The sequence below is a fragment of the Sylvia atricapilla genome, chromosome W (assembly GCF_009819655.1).
Source record: "Sylvia atricapilla isolate bSylAtr1 chromosome W, bSylAtr1.pri, whole genome shotgun sequence".
NCBI lineage: Eukaryota > Metazoa > Chordata > Aves > Passeriformes > Sylviidae > Sylvia > Sylvia atricapilla.
This window is the reverse complement of record NC_089173.1, coordinates 12,735,437-12,749,829: the sequence shown is the minus strand read 5'-3', so window position 1 is coordinate 12,749,829 and position 14,393 is coordinate 12,735,437. Positions and strand designations below refer to the sequence as shown.

General features: G+C 38.3%; 1 protein-coding gene across 1 annotated transcript in view; it reads right to left on the bottom strand.

Moving 5' to 3' along the window:
* Positions 1-4,837: 4,837 nt before the first annotated feature.
* The window catches only part of LOC136373303 (nipped-B-like protein), a 182,364-nt gene continuing 172,808 nt past the window's right edge, over positions 4,838-14,393 (bottom strand). The window contains 6 exon segments of the mRNA XM_066338198.1: positions 4,838-5,823; positions 6,379-6,564; positions 7,203-7,377; positions 7,708-8,003; positions 9,908-10,054; positions 10,482-10,682. Of these exon segments, the coding sequence (XP_066194295.1) occupies positions 5,458-5,823; positions 6,379-6,564; positions 7,203-7,377; positions 7,708-8,003; positions 9,908-10,054; positions 10,482-10,682 (1,371 nt within the window). The 3' untranslated portion in view covers positions 4,838-5,457.

Below are 14,393 nucleotides of genomic sequence, written 5' to 3'. Positions count from 1 at the left end.
TCCAAAACATGAAGTATTTAGTATTACATGAATCTGACCTGTTGTTTTCTATGTAGATTAAGTGATACTGTTCAGAACTGCAGGGATGCATCAGATGGGAGATGTTCAAGGCCAATGTTTAATTTGAAAATCCATCTCTACATAGAACTCTTCACAATCAAAAAATTCTCATGAATATGAAACAAATGAATTTTCTCAGGGAATTGCACTTTGCCTGTGCTCAAAGAGCACATTTAGTCTAAGCAGGAAGCACAAATCCATTGAATTTCTTCTCTACATATGTATTTCTGGCTTATGGCCATTTAAGTGCAATTCAGGTTCTGTATGATTTCTGTACTAGCAGAAACCCTTAAAAGAGAAGTAAACAAGTAAAAGAGAGTGAGAAGGCTGTTGTCCAAATAATGGATAATTCTTCAGTCTGTACTTCTTTACTTATAAAGTCAAAATAAGAAACACATGATTCCCTGTATGGGTTCTCAAAATTAACTCTAGTGACAGACGTGGATTATTTCCAACAGATTTTGTAGTCCTCTGTAATTAGGTAGAGTACTGCAAATAAGGGAAAGGTAAAAAAATGCAGAAGATATTTTGGAGGAAGTGTGGGAAGGAAGTGCTTTGAAAATTAACTGACCAAAAAAAGAGGGAGGGGTTGGGTTTACATCCAAACCTGGCAGTAAAAGCTATGTGAAATGGTTTAGTGCTCATAACTACAGCTTCTAAAAAACAGGCTACCTTACAAACACAGAAGTAGGATTCTGTTTAATAGTCAATCCTGTGGGGAGGTGGAAATCAGATAGATCACTGTTCTAGCTTTTAGGAAGTAGGATACTTTTGTTTCAGAACACAATTATGAGCCTTTCAGTGTGGAAGACCAGACAGCTACAGAAGCTGAGCTGGGTAGCACTGCAGATCTTTTGGCCCTGGTGCAGTGAAAATCGTGGGAGAGAAACTCAAGTCAAGAACAGAAGTGAAGACACCATGTCTGGTCACACTGACCACTCTGACAAGAGAGAATGTAACAAGGACATTGCTAGTGCAGGAGTGTAACAAGGACTTGATAACCAAAAAGACTGTGTTACTAAGGGAACAAGGGCAAAGGGGTCCGAGTGGAAAATTTTGTACAGAACGTAGAGACCTATAAGTACTGGTGAACTTGTGTAATAAACTGGCTTTGCTTTGCTGGCATAGCAGAGTCCGTGTCTCTCAATCCCTGCATTTCAACACAGCTTCACTTAGTATAGTTATGGAGAAAAGCTCTTTTGAAGTCAAAACAATTTTTTAAATAGTCACTGAAATACTGACAAAGACTTGCCATTCTGTGTTTGGATTTGTGATGCTGATAATTCAGGAATGTTTTCATTATTGCTGAACAGCACTTACAGAGACCCCAAGCCTTTTCTGCTCCTTGTACAGCCACACTGGGGAGGGGACTAGGAGTGTGTGGGAGGTTGGGAGGGGACACAGCTGCGACAGGTGACTCCAACTGACCCAAGGAATATTCCAGACCATATGACATCATGCTCAGTATGTAAAGTGGGGGGAAGAAGGAGGAAGGCGGGGACATTTGGAGTGATGGTGTTCATCCTCCCAAGTCACCGTTCCACAGGATGGAGCCCTGCTCTCTTGGAGGTGGCTGAATGCCTGCCTGCCCTTGGGAAGGGCTCAATGAATTCCTTGTTTTGCTTTGCTTGTGTGTGAAGCTTTTGCTTTCCTTGTTAAACTGTCTTTCAACCTAGGAGTTTTCTGCCTTTTACCCTTATGATTTTCTCCCCATTACACCCAAGGGAGAGTGAGTGGCATCCATTTGGTGCTTAGTTAAACCATGACAGTGTGGCTCTTCAGTGAGTGGAAGAAAATTTGTGCCTTAGGTTTTTGCTATTTCTATCTATCACATGAAACTTAGGAGTGCTGGGCACACACAAAAAAGCATTAGGTGTTTGAGTTCACCTCCATTAACATCTGTCTGTGGCTCAGTTAGTGTTTTATCTTTACAGTAACGATCAATTGAACCGATTCATTCATTACCCTAGAGCATTAACACCTGCATTTAGGCAGAACATCCTTCTGTTTAACTAGCACCAGATGAGTCAGACACAATGACAATTTTTTTTTGCCATGAGCCACAAATACATTTAAGAACTATTTCAGTCTTAAAAGGTACTTTGTGTTAGAGCTAATGTTTAGCACAATCCAATTATTTCACAGTGACATTATTCTCACTGGTGACACAACAGCAAAACAAAGGCTCCAGTTTTATTTAAATTTTAAATAGCTTTTTAAAGGCCACACCTCACTAAAATATTTATGCGAAATATTGTCCACACCTACCTTTATACATGTTGGGAGCTGTTAATATAAGCAATAGAGAACTTAAAAAAATACAGAAGGGCATACTGAATCATTTAGAAAAATATTTGTAATTATTTTGTCATAAACAATTGTGATTTTTTTAATAGCTGCAGATAATGAAAATAATAATTATTCTGCAATTTTACAGCACTGAAGTGGAAAATTTAAGATAATTATTATTTATTTAGATTGTGGAAATGAGTACAATATGGTTAGCATTAATTCTAAAAGCTTGAAAATATCCCTTTGTTAGGTAAGCTATTGCAACAAGTTTCCATGTACAGAACTTGTACTCAAAGACAAAAAACCTCAATAATCGTTATAGTTATGTATGTAAAAATCTATAGCCATACAGTGAAAAAAATACTATAACACAAAGGGGTAAAATGTGTCAATTACTGCAATGCAGGACTTTTCTTACAATCTTTTTTTTTTAATGTTAAAACCCCCCTAATCCTGGTACGTGCTGTTGTCAATAACGTGATTCATGTTGGTAAAACCCATGACTTCTACTCAGAGACTGAGCACTGCTTAGATTACTGCTGCAGCCTTGTTCTTTCTATTTCAAATCTCTGAAGATAATCAGCCCATGTTATACATAGCTATCAGGAATTTGTTTCCCAAAAATGAACTCTGCTACCTTTTTTCTTTCACAGCAAGTAATCTGAATGCTTATGATAGGCAAAACAAAGCTAGATATTACTCTGGGTAGTACAAAAGGGGAAAATTCAACTCTTAACTAGTGAAAATCTTATTCGATAATCTATAATAATTTTCTAAGTTTATATTATTTAGTATAGCAAACAGATATCATCAAGGAGCATGTATGCCCTTTGACATATTACACAATATAGTAATGGTCCAAATCCTCTCAACTAAGACAGCTTTAGACTTCAGGTTTCTATTGTTTAATTGTAATTTATTTCTGATAATTTTATCCTAGTAAATACCAAACAATTTGAAATAAAAAGCCACTCTTTGCTATTGGGAAAAGTCACATAACCAGGAAACATTGTTTATGAACAAGGAAACATTTGTATTACCTATTAAAAATAAGATTCTGTAATATAAATAGCATCAGAAATTTTTAACAGACTAGTGACAACTTCATTTTAGACTGCATCTGTATGAAATTCTTTTTCTTCATCATTCAGTAGTTTCCTTTTGAAGTATTTCTTTTTCTACTAGTAATGTGACATATCATACAATATATTCTCAAAATATGAAACTCCCACTATAAAAGCTGCTCCTGGCCCTGAGAAATACAGTATTTCATCATTTGGTACAAAAATGTCCTGCTTCCAGAACTGCAGGGGTGACTTCTTTTTCTGCTTCTCCCTACTTTAACTAAACACCCATCTTAGCATAAGATGTGGCTTTTTGCACGGTGAAGAAAACACCATTAACTGTGAAAACAAAACGGTGAGAAAATATTTCTGTTTCGAAAAATTCCAGTGGTGAAACAGTAAAAAGGCATTTACCATGGGAACAATTACTAACTAGATTCTGAGGAGTTATTAATCAGTTCGGTTTAATGCTTTTTCTGTACATGAGAATATTTCGGAATACTGATAAATCAAATAATGTATTAGAATTCTGCAAGCTAGTTTCATAAAAACAACCTCCTATCAATTTAAATTCATAAAAGAAAATAAACATAAGATTAAGATTTACTTAATAAGGAACAACTGTTTTAGACAAACATATTTGAAAACATAGCAGGGTTTATATGTCCCTAAAACGTTCACTGTTTTAGATTTTTTCTGTTTGCAAATCTGCTGGTTTTGTTACTCTCTGGAAAGGCAAACTGCTTTTGAAAGGCTTTTGGCAACGTAGTCAAAACAAATGCTTCTGAAAGCTTTCAGTAGTACTTTTTCAATTTACAAAATGTGAAAACATCTTTCAATTAGTAAAAAAAATAGGCTAATATACAAACATTTTAAAAAAAATTCATTTGTGAAGGAATGTAGTGTAATTGCCCAGACATACCCTCATACTCATACGCCTCAGATACTGATTGCTAGCTCCTCTTGACACAAGCCTCTCTATATTAACCCAGAGAAATGCATATATGGCCAGTTCGCCCAAGCAAAATAGTCATTCAGCTTCCCCCACATTTAAACTATCATAAATTACCATTTGGACAGCATTAGAAAGAAATTGAAGCATACAAGGAATAAACTATATTTTCTTTTTATATCAAAATGTACTCTTGAAAATGTGTTTGGCACAGTGCTAAATCATATAGTTAATACTAAATACTGCAGGATACAATAAACCCCTGGAGTTAACTTGTGTTTACACCCTTTAAGGGATAAAAATAAAAAGATACCAATTATTCAGAAAGCCTATAAAACTGTATAAACAATATTTTATGTCTTATTTTGAAAACCACTAATATAGTAAATTTTACATAAAAGACTGATAAATAATATAAATGGATTTAAACAGATCTTTACAATAAGAAATTCAAATGGAAACAGACAAGTAACAAAGAGAAGTAAAAAAATTTATTGCAGTATTCATTCCACCAGATTTGCTGGGGATCCCTTTTCTTGTATTATTTCAGGGTGACCTAATACATCAAAATCTACATTTACAAAAACTCCTCCTGCAGATAGGTCATAGATACTGCATGCGGGGTTTTTTTGTTTTTTTGTTCTTCAACAGAAAAAATTATATATCCGGGAGATTCTGCCACTTTATAGCCTGTAAAAACAATGCTTCTCTGGAAACTGGGCTACGCTAAAGAAAGCCATCCGCTGCTAGGTTAAACTCCAAGAACACTTTATTAAGAACATTAACAGACTAATTTCCAACATTCACTTGTTTATTTTTTTAACAGAAAGGTTTTTTCAAGGTATAAACAAATTTTTAAACTATAATACAGTGGGAGTAAAAATGAACTGAGTAGTTTCTGCTGCACAACAGCGAAGGAAGCTCCCACATAAATGTTTACCAAATATTTCCTTCTTTTTTCCTGCGTCCCAGGTTCCATTCTTACTCTTCATTTAACTGCTTTTTTTTTTTTTTTTTTTCCAGAAAGTTGATATCTCAAGTTTTTCTGTAATTTCAATTCCTGTAAATTTGGCTGTGTGTACAAACTCATTAGCTGGAAGTTCCATCCTTGGCAGCATACAGCGATCGTAAATTTTGAACAACTTTATTAGTCAGCTTATTAGCACTCGTTAGAGCAATTTTTTTGTAAATAATGTCTGACTCTTTAATAGTGTCTACCCAAGGCACCAGTTTGCGGCCATCACGGCGCTTAGCCTCAGTCCAGGAGCCACTGTAGGAGCCTGCCATCCACTGAACACTGAAGCCATTGCTGGTTTTCTGTACTACTCTTGCAATTTGTGGTCGGTCTTTGTACTTTGGACAGCAAATAGCGATGACATCCATGACATCAACACTTTCATTCATCTGTGCTGCCAACTCTGTAGAGTCTGAATTTCGTTTTGACCTTCTCAATGACTAAAACATTGGGGGGAAAAAAGACCAAGTGTTACACAAAAGAACTTTAGTGAAATTATTGCTTTTATTGCTTTTAATCCCTTGACGCCGGGAGTTGGGATTCCCCGGCACACATTCCATTGCCGGCAATGAGACGCACCGCGACCGCCAGCGCCAAGGGGTTAACATATCCTTGTAAAACCACATACTCTTAATTTGTACCCGTGTCATTATCTCTTATTGATATATAAAATTATATATATACACGAATCATAAAGCTACATAAAAACTTGGCAACAATAAAAAGGATAACACACAGTACATTCCAAAGGAAAATTAATAAATTTTTATATGGGATAAATCTCATTTTCTAGTTTTTTTTTATTCTTTTCTGTTAAACTTTCTACAAAAGTTGTATAAATGGTTAAGTAGAGAATCTCTATCTACAAAATGCTTTCTTTCATGTTGATTACATTACTTGGTGTACATTTAATATAATAGACTGACATTTATAATTGCATAAAAATAATTTTACGTAATACGCTGTGAAATACGTTGACTTCTCCTCCGCCTCACCCCTGAAGTGCCTCCTCCTCTATCCTCCCCATCACTTTCATCATCCTCTGTCTCAGCTGCATTGTTTTTAGGGCTGCCTCCACCAAGAAGTGAGGTAATTGCTTTGTTCCGAGCATTTGTGCTAGCTGACACCTCTCCATCTTCTTCCTCTTCATCAGGATCCAAATGTTCCATAAGGAGCTTAAACTAGTAAATAAACCCCACCAAAACCAGATCAGTTTACTTTCAAACTTTAAAAACAGACATTCATTTTACACTATATTAAATGAAAAAACAAATGTAAAGGTAAAGAAACAATGTAAAACAAATGGCAGAAAAACTCAAACTTCAACAGCTTGTGTTTTGTTCTACAAACATTTTACTTTCATTTTCTAGTAGATATGTAAAAGCTTTCTTCCTGTGTTTCCAAAATTGCAAGTTTTCTCTAGTTAATATTTTAAAGAATTGGAAAAAAAAAGAAAAAGGGTAAGTACACTAGATCTAGTCTCTGTTCCTATGACATAAACAGTCAGGGATAAAGTGAACAAGTTATATGGTAGAGTTATACAAGATGGATACCAGAAATTAGAAAACACTCTGCAAAGTTGAATATCCTTCAGTTGAAATTAATTTTTATTGTGTTTAAATTTATTAGAATACTTTGAAAGGTAATACTGCTAAACATCCTGAAAGGAAATTGTGAGTTATCATATATCAATCACACAAGATTACCAAAAACTTAACATTTTGAAATGTTCATCCAATACATCAGCATCTACTTTCAAGTTTGCACTGTTACCTAGTTTGAAAGGATTTCAGATTTTCTGCAAAGCAACTTTACTTACATCTAAGTACTGTTTTACTATACTCCTCTTCACTTCTTCAGTGATATTAGAATTAGCCATATCACTCCGCAGAAAATCCAGAGTTTGTTTTGGATGGAAATGCACTCCTGTCTTCCTGTTTATAGCTTTATCATACACTTTTGCAGATTCAGATGGAGAATATTTCTGAATTTTACTGTTTAAAGAGAACAAAAGGGAAGAAAGAGCTTTTAAGGAAAGTCCAAAACAATTTCAAGGAAAAGCTTTTAAAAATATTCAACATAAGTAGTTATATTTTAACTATTCCGTATCTAATAGACATCCTGGTAAGAAATGAAATCATTACTTTTTCTAACCCAGTTTCATTACATTCAACCTATTCTATTTATGTTTTTCTCTTATACAAATCTATTGCTGAAACAATTATTAAAAATCAACTAAACACCCCCCTCCAACTTCTTCCAAACTTAATCCTTACAAAGAACTCACTAGGTAACAAGTTGGCCTACTGTCTAAATATCCTTACCTATCAGAGAATCCACAGAGGTTCTTTAAATGCTGTTTCAGCATCAAAAGTAATAATATGCCTTGGGAGACATTTGCAAATTCAATTAAAGGAGCTGAATTTTCTGGTAAACATTTCATCACGGCATTTATATCATTTTCTTCATCAGAATCTGAATCAGAGTTTACTCGTTTCCGTAACCTCCGAGGCTTAGAAGCTTCCTCCTCACTTTTGCTCTCACTACCACTGTTACTGTCACTCTCAGTCTCCTCGTCTGATGAAGGCTTTCTTTCCTTTTTTTTGTCTTTCACCATAGACTGCGAGACAGAGAAGTTAAAACATTCCAAAATTAGGATAAGTAGCATTACGTATGTTTCTAAAAAAATCTTTCAAAAAATCATTATTGACTTAAATTAGGAAGAATTCCCTGAACAATGTTATTAATTCATAACTTGATATTAATAACTTTATAGTCAAAGATTAAAATTATTTATGACAAAAAAGATGTTGAATTATAACTCAAGGTCCCTGAAAAATTGATCCAAAGTCCACTTTTTTTGCAAGGTGGTTACAGGAAGAAGTGAAGCAAGAAGTACTCCACTGGCATGTTATTCTTAAAAAGACTGCTCAAGTTTGTTATCGGAGACAGTAAAATGAAGTAAAAGCCAAATACAATATATCAGCAAGAAAATTTCATTTTTGCTTCACCTGAATAGAATTTTTGCATGTTACATATATTTCCATATGTACCTTGGTACAAACTTGTCCAAGCTGGTTTTAATCCTTGTCTCTGTTAAAATCCTATGACACTAATTACAGTGCTGACCAGAGAGCCCCTCAAATCAGCATATACAGTATTAATAATATTCAGTTCCACTACTTGCAGAGCTACAGGATTTCATACCTGTATTATTACTGCACATAGTATGCTTTTTCATAACACAGAATTTAAGATGTCCCAAGTAGGATCTCACCCACTACATTCTGGTCCCAAATCTAAAGAATGTGCTGTCTCTTTCTAGCAGATTAAAAATTGACTTTGGTAGGGTGAGAATTCAAAGTAGTGTACTTTCCAGGTATCAACTCTGACTTGTACTCACTAGTCAGATTGGAAATTCTAGAAATGGGTTTATTTCCTGACAGTTTGGACCTTCTACTGTTAAAGTTGTCCAGGAAATGAAGACACTGAAATCTTTAAGAATCACAGAACGTGTCAGGTTGGAAGGGCCCACAGTGGGTCATGTGGTCCCTGCTCAGACAGAGTCATCCCAGAGCACACGGCACAAGATTGTGTCCAGATGGGTCTGGAATATCTCCAGCAAGGGAGACTCTACACCCTCTCCGGGCAATCTGTTCCAGTGCTCAGTCACTGCCCAGAGAAGTTCTTCCTCAAGTTCAGGTGGAACCTCCTGGGCATCAGTTCCTGCCCATTCCTCTTGTCCCATTGCCGGGCCCCACTGAGCTGAGCCTGGTCCATTCTTTGACCCCTCCCTGCAGTCACTGACAGACATGGATAAAGTCCCCTCTCAGCTGTCTTCTCTTGAGGTGAACAGTCCCAGTTCCCTCAGCCTTTCTTCCTTCATAAGAGAAATGTTCCAGTCCCTTAATCATCCTCCTCACAGCCTCTGCTGGGCCTGCTCCAGGAGCTCCATGTCTCTCCTGTCCTAAGCAGCCCAAAACTGGACATGGCACAAGAAACAAAGGCCTTTTTCTTACAGGGTTGTGTATTGCCATAGCAACAGATACTATACCATTATTTGGCTTCTTATATGCTACCTTAAGAAAAGACATATTGCACACTCTATTCTTGCAATAAATAATGTATTTAAATTCTCCTAGGTGACACATGGACCTGCCATCCGCTACTTGACAACAAAAGAAAAAGTAAATGGGATTCTGTTATTAAAATTATGCATGCAAATAATATTAATACAAATTAATTCAGTAATATTAAGGAATTATATAGTTTTAATATCAATAGCTCAAAAATTGTCATTCTTTTTTAATAACATAAGCAGCAATATAAGGAAAGTTTTTAACTAGTGTCTACCAGATACAGGTCAGAACAGAAAGGGTTGTTTGTTTTTTAACTACCAGTTACAAACTAACAATACTGATCCATATCATAATAATGATACTATATTCACTGAAAAATCAACCAAATTATATAGAAGCTTATACTGACACCATAATAAATATGCTAAAATATGAATGCACATACCTCTTTAAATGACTGTAGTAGGTTGCTACCAGAAACTGATAGTGTAATGTCTATATGATGCATTATAAACAGTGGCTCTTCCTGTGTTTGATAAGGAAAACAGGCTAGATTGTCTGCTATGTACAAGAGCATATTCACCTCTGTTTTCTGGAAGTTAAAAAAAGTACATATAAATATACATACAAATATCTTATTATACACTTATCCTGTGTTCCTAACAGTTTAAAGCAAAAAAAAAATCACAAATTTTATTCTACATTCCCCCCAAATGCACTCTAAACAACATATATATATATATATATATATATATATATATACACACGCAAAATTTAGTCATACCTAAAGATACATTATTCCTAAACAACCCAAACTGAGTACAGAAAGGTACTGAATGATGCAAAAGTGACTAATGCATTCTATTAGGTAAATACCTTATATTATAAAGCAAAACAAAGTACCTTAGAGAAATAAAGCTATCAATAATTATGTCATAAAAATATATTGCAAAAGGAGAATTTAAGCTTGTAATTGTATATTTTATTTTCTTTATAAGTGAAGGAAATGTGGTGCTTACTGCAGTATCATCAAAGAGGTTGAGTAAGGAAATTAGAAACGCTCGTCTGTGTTGACGGTTCCCTCGAATCATGGAGTATAGGTGTGAACACAATGCATTGGATGATTCATCATGTCTAAAACCTCTTACAGGATCCTGTGGGCAGGTATTGATTGCTTGTTGTACCTGGTAAGACATCTTCATACCAGCCACTGCTTTCATCTGAAATGGAAAGGTACTTTTTTTTTATTTAAATCATTGCTTTCAAGCAGTAACACTAAAAGTGAAAATTAAACAAATGCTTGTCAACAGAAACTTCTAGCTATTTTAAAATGTTTTCCCTTTAAATGGTTCCTCATCTGAAGTTTAACTTTTAAACATGCACTGAGGTGCACTACTACCTTTTGAGTAAGCATACAGATTAAAACAGAATTTGTGGTAGAGATCAAAATGTATTGTGAACTACTTTCAAAATAACTTCTGTTAGAAACATATAGATGATGTGTTTACTGACTAGAGCCAGCTACCCAAATTTAAACAATTTTCAAGAATCATAGATTCATAGAATATCCTGAATTGGAAGAGACTCACAAGGATCATCAAGTCCACCTCCTGGCCCTGCACAGGAAACCCCAATAATCTCACACTGTGCCTGAGAGTTTGTCTAAACAGTTCTTGAGCTCTGGTAGCATTGGGGCTATGACCACTGCTCTGGGGAGCCTGTTCAGTGCCTGACCACCCACTGGGTGAAGAACCTTTTCCTACTATCCAACCTAACCCTCCCTGACACAGCTCCAGCCGTTCTGTCAGATTGTGTTCCTGGTCACAACAGAGAAGAGATCAGTGTTTGCCCCTCCTCTTCCCTTCATGAGGAAGTTGTAGACTGCAATGAGGTCTCCCCTCAGTCTCCTCCAGCTGAACAGACCAAGTGCCCTCAGCTGCTCCTCATATGGCTTCCCCTCAAGGCCCTTCACCATCCTTGTGCCCTCCTTTGGATAGTCTCTAATAGCTTTATATCCTTATATTGTGGTGACCAAAACTGACCCCAGGACTTAGAATAAGGCTGCCCCAGTGCAGAGCACAGCAGAACAATCCTCTCCCTTGTTTCCCAGGAAACAGTTTGCCCTACTGGCTGCCAGAGCACTGCTGACTCATTCAACTTGTCATTGACCAGGGCCCTAAGGTCCCTTCCTACAGCTGCTCTCCAGCCTCTTATTAACCAGTCTGTCTGTACATCCAGGGTTGCCTCGTCCCAGGAGAAGAATCTGGCACTTGCCCTTGTTAAACTTCGTATGGTTGGTGATTGCCCAGTCCTTTAATTGGTCGAGGTCTCTCTGCAGGGCCTCCCTGACTTCGAGGGATTCAACAGCTCCTCCCAGTTTTGTATTGTCTGTGATCTTGCTCATTATCCCTTCCAGTCCTGTGGCCACGTCGTTAATGAAGATGTTGAAGAGCACGGGGCCAAGAACAGAGCCCCATGGAACCTCACTAGTGACAGGTCGCCAGCCTGGCGTCATCCCATTCACTATAACCCTTTGTGCCTGACCCATGAGCCAGTTGCTTGCCCATTGCATGATGTGTTTATCCAGCTGGGGGCTGGACAGTTTGTTCAGGAGGATCCTGGGAGAGACAGTATCGAAAGCTTTGCTGAAATCCAAAAAGATTATATCAACTGGCTGCCTTTGATCAACCAGGTGGGTTAACCAGGTGGGTCAAACTGTCATAAAAGGAAATCAATCAGGTTTGATAAGCAGGACTTTTCCCTCATGAAGCTGTGCTGGCTGTGACTGATGACTGCATTGTCTTTCAGGTGTTTTTCAATACCTCCCAGAATAATCTCCTCCATAACACTACCAGGCACTGAAGTGAGACTGACAGGCGAGACTGGAGGCCTCCTTCTTGCCCTTCTTGAAAATCGGGACAACATTCCCCAGCTTCGAGTCAGCTGATACCTCTCCAGACTCCCAAGACCACTCAAAAATCATTGAGAGAGGTTTTGTGATCACATCAGCAGCTCTGAGTAGCCTGGGATAAATCCCATCAGGCCCCATAGACTTATAGGGATCCAGCTGGAACAGCAGAATCCACACATTTTCAGGGTTGACTGGGATTTGATCGTTCTCACAGTCATGGTCCTCCAGCTTAGGGCACTGAGACCCCCTTGGTGTGTCATTGGTGTTGAAAACAGAAGCAAAGAAAGCATTAAACATCTCTGTCTCACCCATGTCCCTGTTTGTGAGGTGGCCATTCTCGTCCTGGAATGGGCCAATGTCATTTTTGCACTGCCATTTACTACTGACATATTTTAAAAGGCTCTTTTTATTGTCCTCCACAATCGGGGTTTAAGCCCAGCTGGAAACTAAGCACTATGCAGCTGCTTGCTCAACCCTCCTCTCTACCCCCACCCAGGTGGAATGGGAAGAAAATCATAAGGGTAAAAGGCAGAAAACTCCTGGGTTGAGAGAAAGACAGTTTAACAAGGAAAGCAAAAGCTTCACACACAAGCAAAGCAAAACAAGGAATTCATTGAGCCCTTCCCAAGGGCAGGCAGGCATTCAGCCACCTCCAAGAGAGCAGGGCTCCATCCTGTGGAATGGTGACTTGGGAAGATGAACACCATCACTCCAAATGTCCCCGCCTTCCTCCTTCTTCCCCCCACTTTACATACTGAGCATGATGTCATATGGTCTGGAATATTCCTTGGGTCAGTTGGGGTCACCTGTTGCAGCTGTGTCCCCTCCCAACCTCCCATGCATCCCCAGCCCCCTCCCCAGCATACAAGGAGCAGAAAAGGCCTTGGCTCTGTGCAAGCTCAGCAACAACAGAAACATCTCTGTATTATCAACTCTGTGTGCAGCACAAACCCCAACACAGCCCAATGCCAGCCTCTGGGAAGAAAATTAACTCTACCCCAGCCAGAATCAGCACAATTGTCCAGTTCCAACTTCAGCTGAGCTTTGGCCACACAGATTTTCTCCCTCCAGTGGCGAACAGCATCTCTGTATTCTTCCCATACCATCTGACCTTGCTTCCACTGGGCACACACCTTCCTTTTTAGCCTTATTTCCAAGAGAAGATCCCTGTTCAGCCAAGCTGGCCTTCTGCCTTGCCTGACTGACTTCTGACATCTGAGAATTGCCTGCTTCTGTGCCCTTAGGAGGAGATGTTTAAAAAGTGACCAGCACTGATGGCCCCCAGCACCTGCAAAAGTATTTTCCCAGGGGACCTTACTTGCTGATTCCCTGAACAGCCTGAAGTTTGCTCTCCTCATGACTACAGTTGAGGTTTTGCTGGCACTTTTCCTCTTGGAAACAGAGATTTCAAACTCAATTGCACAGTGGTTGCTGTGGCCAAGCTGGCTGCCTATCACCACTTCATTCACAGAACCACAGAATATGCTGAGTTGGAAGGGACTCACAAGGATCATTGAGTCCAACTCCTGGCCATGCACAGCACCATCCCCAAGAATCACACCATGTGCCAAGAGTGTTGTCCAAATGCTTCTTGAACTCTGTCAGGCTTGGTGCTGTGACCAGTTGCCAGTGGAGCCTGTTCCAGTGCCCGACCAGCCTCTGGATAAAGAGCCTTTTTCTGATATCCAACCTAAACCTCCCCTGACACAGCTCCAGCTGTTCTCTCGAGTCCTGTCACTGGTCACAGAGATCAGTGTCTGCTCCTCTTCTTCCCTTCACAAGGGAGTTGTAGACTGTGATGAGGTCTGACTTCAGTTAAGTATCTCTCTGGATGCCATGAACAGTGCAATGCTCAAATTTCAGTGGGATACAATTAGATTTATAAGGTCCCACAATGTAGTACACACACTGAACTAAGACTGAGGCCTTCTGAAATAAGGAAGGAGTGCTGAAACTCAATTTCAGATCTTTAGCAGAACTATTGTCACTATGCCACAACTCTAGAAATCTTCACTTAGCC